General features: G+C 39.2%; 1 protein-coding gene across 1 annotated transcript; it reads left to right on the plus strand.

Annotated features, from left to right (window-relative positions):
- The first annotated feature begins 3164 nt into the window (after positions 1 to 3164).
- On the plus strand, positions 3165 to 4633 carry LOC129922982 (uncharacterized). The gene has a single exon (XM_056011465.1). It carries the CDS (start codon positions 3268 to 3270, stop codon positions 4459 to 4461), a length of 1194 nt encoding a protein of 397 aa, XP_055867440.1. The 5' UTR covers positions 3165 to 3267; the 3' UTR covers positions 4462 to 4633.
- The last annotated feature ends 2542 nt before the right edge of the window (positions 4634 to 7175 follow it).

Here is a 7175-nt window from a genome sequence, read left to right on the forward strand (position 1 = left end):
AAGCTGCCAAAAGTATTCTTTGTTTTCTTTAGTTACACCTCACCTTTTTTAACTTTCACGTCATTGTCGCTAATCCAAATTATTTACCCTTTTCATAAAATTTAAAAAATGGCACCTAATCGTGTCCAAACAACATAGATAATGAATAAATAGAGAATACATTTTTAGCGCCCACGATAGGGGAAAAGACGCTATTAGTTTTTAATGCCTGCCCGTCTGTCCGTTCGTCCCGATTAGATCTCGTAAACTAGAAAAGATATTGAAAATCCGACAACAAAAAATTTTAGACCATTCAAAGTTCGAATGCAACGGCTACTTTTTTCTTTTCTGAAAACAAAAAAAAATATAATTTTTAAAATCACTTATGCAAACAGTTATATCAGAAAAATACACCACTTTTAGAACTATTCACTATTAAAAGTAACAAACACAGGAGGCTTCTTAGTGGTGGCTTGACTATCTACCACATTTTAGCACATTTATAAAAAAGGTTTTAGATTTTTTGTCAAAAAATTATTTTTTTTTTTACATTTGTATTGCTAAGTGGAGTGATCGTTAAATGAACTTGTGTGTTACCCGTGCTTGTAATCGTGCTAGTATTTGTAATCGTGTTCGCACTATCGTAGTCTGTGAATCGTGACCAGTCTGTACTGTGTTATTGTGTGTATCAGTCGTGTTTTATTGAAATAAAGCCTTGTTTCTAAGGTTATGAATTGACTTAGTATATTACAATTTATTTCAATATTACCATTCTTAAATGGACAAGTTTTTGCGTCCCAATAGACTGGATGCTGATCCTAGTTCAACTAATGCTTCAGTTACATGGAAACATTGGATTTCTTGTTTTGACAGATTCGCAATGAAGGTAGGGGCTAGTGAAAGCGAACAGTTTGACCTGCTATGCAACTTTGTGTCTCCATCCTTATATCAGTATATTTCGACCTGTTCTAAATACTCAGAAGCAAAATCTATTCTTGAGAATTTATTTGTGAAGGCCCCTAATGAAACATTGGCCAGACATTTGCTTGCAACTTGCAAACAAGAAGTCGATCAAAGTCTTGATCAATTTGTACACAAGCTGAGAGTGATGGCCAGAGATTGTCAGTTCCGAGCTGTCAGTGCTGACAAAAATGAAGAGGACGCCATTCGTGATGCCTTTGTTAGCGGCATGCGTTCGAGTGTAATTAGACAGAGGCTACTTGAGAAAAGATCCCTTGACTTGAAAATGGCTTTAGATATTGCCAAGACACTCGACATGGCCCAAAAAGAATCCAGTTCGTTTAGTATTCCTTCTCAATTGGTAGAGTCATCTCTTTCGTCATCGGCAATCTCAACCGAAGAAATGGTGGACTCAGAAACAATCGCAACAGTGAATACTAAATGTTTCTTTTGCGGAGGTAGTCGGCATCTCAGAGCGAAATGCCCTGCCAAAGACTGCATGTGTCATTCGTGCGGGAAAAATGGACATTTTTCGAAGGTTTGCAGGTCTCGCAACACTCCTATAACCAAAACAAAAGTCAAGACATCTAGCCACGAGATTAAAAGACAATCTTGTAAAGATTGTAGCTGCATTAAGGACTCTACACATCTAGCATCACTAATTGCTACTTCGTCGGTACCTGGTTTAACTAAATCAACAGTACACATCTCTGTAAATGGCGTGAACCTAAAAGCCCTAATTGATACAGGTAGCGGGGAAAGCTACATTTCTTCAAACATACCAAGAGAGTACGATTGGTCAGTGACACATTCAAAGCACAAAATTTCTATGGCGTCATCTCAACTGTCAAGCGTCACAAGAGGCCACATGCTTGCATCGCTAAAATACAAAGGGGAAGTTTACAATCAATTCAAACTTTCGTTACTAGATGAACTTTGCACTGATGTAGTGCTTGGGTTAGATTTCCTCGCATTACACAAAGAACTGATAATTCCATTCAACGGTGGTCGACCTGCATTTCATGTTTGCTCGCTCAATGCTGTGAAGGTAGAGGCACCACAATTGTTTGCAAATTTATCCCCTGATTGCAGACCTATTGCTACTAAATCTCGTCGTTACTCCTTCCAAGACACACAATTTATTAAAGCTGAAGTTGAAAAATTGATACGAAACGGTATCATTGAACCTTCCAAATCACCTTGGAGAGCTCAAGTCCTTGTCACGACCAATGAGAGGCACAAAAAGCGAATGGTCGTTGATTATAGCCAAACTATAAATAGATTTACTTACCTGGACGCTTACCCCATGCCTAGAGTGGATGAAATGGTGGAGAAAATTTCCAGGTATAAAATCTTTAGCACATTGGATCTGGAGAGTGCTTATCACCAAATACCTATCCAACAGAGCGAAAAGAAATACACAGCCTTCGAAGCTTGTGGTAAACTCTACCAGTTTTGCAGAATACCCTTTGGGGTCACTAACGGTGTACCTTGCTTCCAGAAAACCATAGACACTATTATAGAAAAAGAAAAGTTGTCTGACACGTTTGCCTATGTCGACAATGTAACAATATGTGGTACAGATGTAGACTCCCATAACAAAAATCTGTTGCATTTACAGAAGGTAGCTCTGGAATACGGAATAACTTTCAACGAAAGTAAAAGTGTATTTGCTACTAAGAAGGTAAAGCTGCTTGGATATGAAATATCCAAAGGGCATTTGAAGCCGGACCCTGATAGATTTCAAGCTCTGCGAGATTTGCCACCTCCAAAAGATCTGAAGTCTCAGAGGATTGTAGGACTTTTGGCATATTATGCTCACTGGATACCAAATTTCTCCGACAAAATGTATCCTATAATGAAAAATCTAATTTTTCCTGTACCTACAGAAGTAAAAACAGCGTTGGAAGACTTGAAAGAAGAATTGCAGAAAGCAGCAATTTTCACCATAAAGTATGACCATCCTCTAATTGTGGAAACTGACGCTTCTGACATCGCAGTAGCTGCCACTTTAAATCAGGATGGAAGACCTATTGCATTCTTCTCTAGAACTCTTTCACCTAGTGAAAGGCATCAATCTGCCATAGAGAAAGAAGCAACTGCAATAATTGAAGCTATACGCAAAGGGAAGCATTATTTGTGTGGCAATTATTTTACCCTTATTACGGACCAGCGGTCTATTTCATACATATTTAAAGACACTCCATTAAAAACGACAAGATACAAAGGTGGAAATTGGAACTGGCAAGCTTCAAGTTTGATATACAGTATAGACCTGGGAACGCCAACACAGCAGCAGACACCTTGTCTAGAGGGCACTGTGCAACCATGACGAAACAAAGTAGCCTGAAGACGTACCATGACTACCTGTGTCATCCAGGTGTCACTAGACTTCTACATTATGTCAGGTCAAAGAACTTACCCTTCTCGGTTGAAGAGGTCAGGCAGACCATTCAACAATGCAGAACCTGCAATAGAATTAAACCGCAATTCTATAAGGAATTTGCAGGTACGCTCATCAAGGCCACACAGCCGTTTGAAAGAATAAGTGTTGACTTTAAAGGTCCTTTGCCATCAACTACTCGCAACAAGTACTTGTTAACAATGATTGACGAATATTCGCGGTTTCCATTCGCTTTTCCCTGTCCTGATATGACATCTAAGACAGTAATAAAGTGCTTCGACCAGTTATTTTTCCTCTTTGGAACACCCAGTTACATCCACTCTGATCGTGGCTCATCATTTATGTCCACAGAAACTACAGAATATCTACATTCTAAGGGCATAGCCACTAGCAGGACAACGCCCTATAACGCAAAAGGAAATGGTCAAATAGAAAAGCTGAATAAAACATTGTGGCAGGCTATTTTATTAGCATTGGACTCAGGGAAGTTGGAACTATCACAGTGGGAATCTGTGTTGCCCCAGGCACTTCACTCCATTCGATCATTACTGTGTACTTCTACTAATGAAACTCCACACGAACGGATCTTCAAATTCAACAGAAGATCGCCAACGGGAACATCCTTGCCTACTTGGCTACAGAACCCAGGCAAAGTATTACTAAAATCACCTGTAAGATCTTCAAAATTTGACCCATTGGTACAAGAGGTTGAACTTATTAGCTGCAACCCACAGTACGCCCATATACGATTTCCAAATGGCCGGGAGGAGACAGTGTCGCTTAGGCAGCTGGCGCCGAAGGAAAGTTCCACGAACGACTATTTCGAACCAGAGAACGGTATTCTGCCTCAAGAGGTCGGTGACTCTTTGGATCTCTCACCAGGGAGTCGCTACGTGCCTGAAACTATCAGTAATTCACAGAGTCCCACCCCAATGATGTACAACCAGCCAGAAGTCATCAGTGACTCACAGGGGAGCCACCCAATGCCAGAGGCCAATATTGACTCGAGTCCCGTACAGGACAGTTACGACTTGCAAGGAGAAAAGTCTACGCCAGAGATACCTCCGGATCCTTCCCTTCATACGCATGGCTATAACCTAAGACCCAGAAAGAAATGAAGGAGGGGTGAATGGAGTGATCGTTAAATGAACTTGTGTGTTACCCGTGCTTGTAATCGTGCTAGTATTTGTAATCGTGTTCGCATTATCGTAGTCTGTGAATCGTGACCAGTCTGTACTGTGTTATTGTGTGTATCAGTCGTGTTTTATTGAAATAAAGCCTTGTTTCTAAGGTTATGAATTGACTTAGTATATTACACTAAGTTAAGTAAGTTCTATTATACTAACTACTACATCGATTTAGTATGCATATAAGTTAGATATAAAACAACAATTAATAAGTAGTTTTTCATATTATCGCGTAAACTGCTGTACTGAGCAATATCTATAGAACACTGAACTAAAAGAATTTTTTTTAAGGAAATGTGTGGGGTTTTTTTAGGAATAAGAGATTAGAAAACAAGTAGAGCATTTATATATTCATTATAAGACATTACTTAGGTGAGGTTCACATCTAGCTTATCATTCAACTAGTTTTTGGTCTGTGGACCGCTGGGTCACAACACAAGATCCGTCAACCTTCTTTCTCCATTCTTCTCTGTCATTTGTCTTTGATAGAATTGCATTCTGATTTTTTTTCTGAAAATATTTAAACCTGCCTTTTTACTCGCTTGGGTGGACCACTTCGGCGACCGATTTTGAGTTTTTGTCTCCACTCAAACTGTCTTTATAACATGGGCGTAGCCAGGATTTTTTTTCGGGGTGGGGGGGTTTGGGGGGGCGAAATTTTTTAAAATATGTATTTATGTGTGTGTGTGTGTGTACATAATCTTTATTGCATTCTGACCCTTCATTCTTTCGGAAGACGTTTATTGTGCCCTAGAATAGGTTCTTCCATGAGTTAGTGGAAAAATTGTAGATTCCCCGACAGTACTAGCAACGGGGTCTGGGGGAGCGCTACGGGCCAAGCACTATTTCTGATATTGAAAGCCAACAAAATGCATATTCTGAGGTATCAACAGTGCATTTTCCTGCTATTAAAAATTTCTATTTTAAAATCCTAATGTGCTATTCTTACTGACTTAGACCCTCCCGCGACGTTTGGCGCATTTGCCGTGAAGCTGTTTCCATAAAATTGTAGATTCCCAGCCATTATTAGCAATGGGGTCTGGGGGAGCGCTAGGAGTTCCCTTAGCGCGGGGCGAAGCCCCGCCGCCAAGCACTATTTCTGGTCTTGAAAGATAACAAAATGCATGTTCTGAGGTATCTACAATGCATTTTCCTGCTATTAAAAAGTTTTATTTCAAAAACCTAATGTGCTATTCTTACTGACTTAGACCCTACCGCGCCGTTCGAAGCATTTGACGTCAAGCTGTTTCCATAAAAATCTGTCACTGGTAATGTCTGAAGCCTCTTCCCACCTGCCATGAGGACCTCAATAAATAAGTGGCGTCAAGTTGTACTAGGATATCATTGCAACTCTTCTTATGCGTATTTCATTTTGTCGGAGAACATGTCCCGCAAACCTCATGCGTCGCTCTCTCACAATCTTACTAAGGGGTCGACTACCAGTTCGGCATAGGATTTCCTTGATTTAAACCCGATCTTTATAACTGACTCCTAAAATCTGTCTTAGCCATCTTTGTTGAGCCACATTTAGTGTTTTTCAATTTCAGCAGATGACTATTCACTGCAGTTTATTAAGGGAGCCCTGCCACTGGTAAAAATGTGTAACCTCTCTTGAATACGCTCTTGGAATTAAGTGACTGTAGTTTGCTTTAGATTTTATATTGAAAAGAGAAGTTTTATTGTCAAAATCATCTGTTAGGGGTTTTCGAACTCAAAATGCTCTGTAGGGGGATCTTAAACTCAAAACCATCTGGAGGGGTTTTAAACTTTAAACAAATTCCATCTGTAGAAGAGGGGTTTAAACTCAAAACCCCCGATTGGATTGGCTACGCTGAAATAATTTTAGTGTGTAATTTGTTGTTTTTTTTTAAATTGAAGAGATATTTTTTAGCATTAAACCCATCTGAATGGGGGTTTAAACTCAAATTCTTTTGGCAACGCTCATAGCATTTTGAGTTCGTTATTTGCTTTTTTCTTACACTGAAGATGTATTTTTTAGCTTCAAACCCCCCCCCAATCGGAGGGTTTAAACTCAAAACCCCTTTGGCTGCGCTCATAGATTTTAGAGTGAGTACTTTGCTTTTATTTATATTGAAGCGGTACTTTTTAGCTTCAAACTCCACTGGAGGGGAGTTTAAACTTAAAACCCCTTTAACTACACTCATATCATTTTGAATGTATAATTTGCTTTGTTTTTATTATTAAAGAGGTATTTTTTTACCTTCAAACTCCGCTGAAGTGGGTTTAAACTCAAAATTATGTCAAAACCCATTTAGCTACGCTCATAACATTTTGAGTGCCTAATTAGCTTTTTTTGTTTATATTGAAGAGGGGGTTTATCGTAAATTTTGGAGGGGGGTTTAAAATCAAAATCTCCCTTAACTGTGCTCTTGGAATAAGGGGATTTTCGTTTGCATTTTTTTTTGTTTTGTTTTATAGAAGAGGGGGAGTTAACTGCAAAAACCTCAAAGTAAGCGGTTTAAAACTCAAAACCCCTACTAGGGGGTTTTAAACTCAAAACTCCTGGTATTGGGTTTTTAAACTCAAACCCCCCTGGTAGGGCGTTTTAAAATCAAAACCCCATTGGTTGTGCTGGGGCAAGTGATGGTTTAGTATTAAAATCTCACCTAAAATAAACAAAATCA

This window comes from Biomphalaria glabrata, chromosome 14 (assembly GCF_947242115.1).
Source record: "Biomphalaria glabrata chromosome 14, xgBioGlab47.1, whole genome shotgun sequence".
NCBI lineage: Eukaryota > Metazoa > Mollusca > Gastropoda > Planorbidae > Biomphalaria > Biomphalaria glabrata.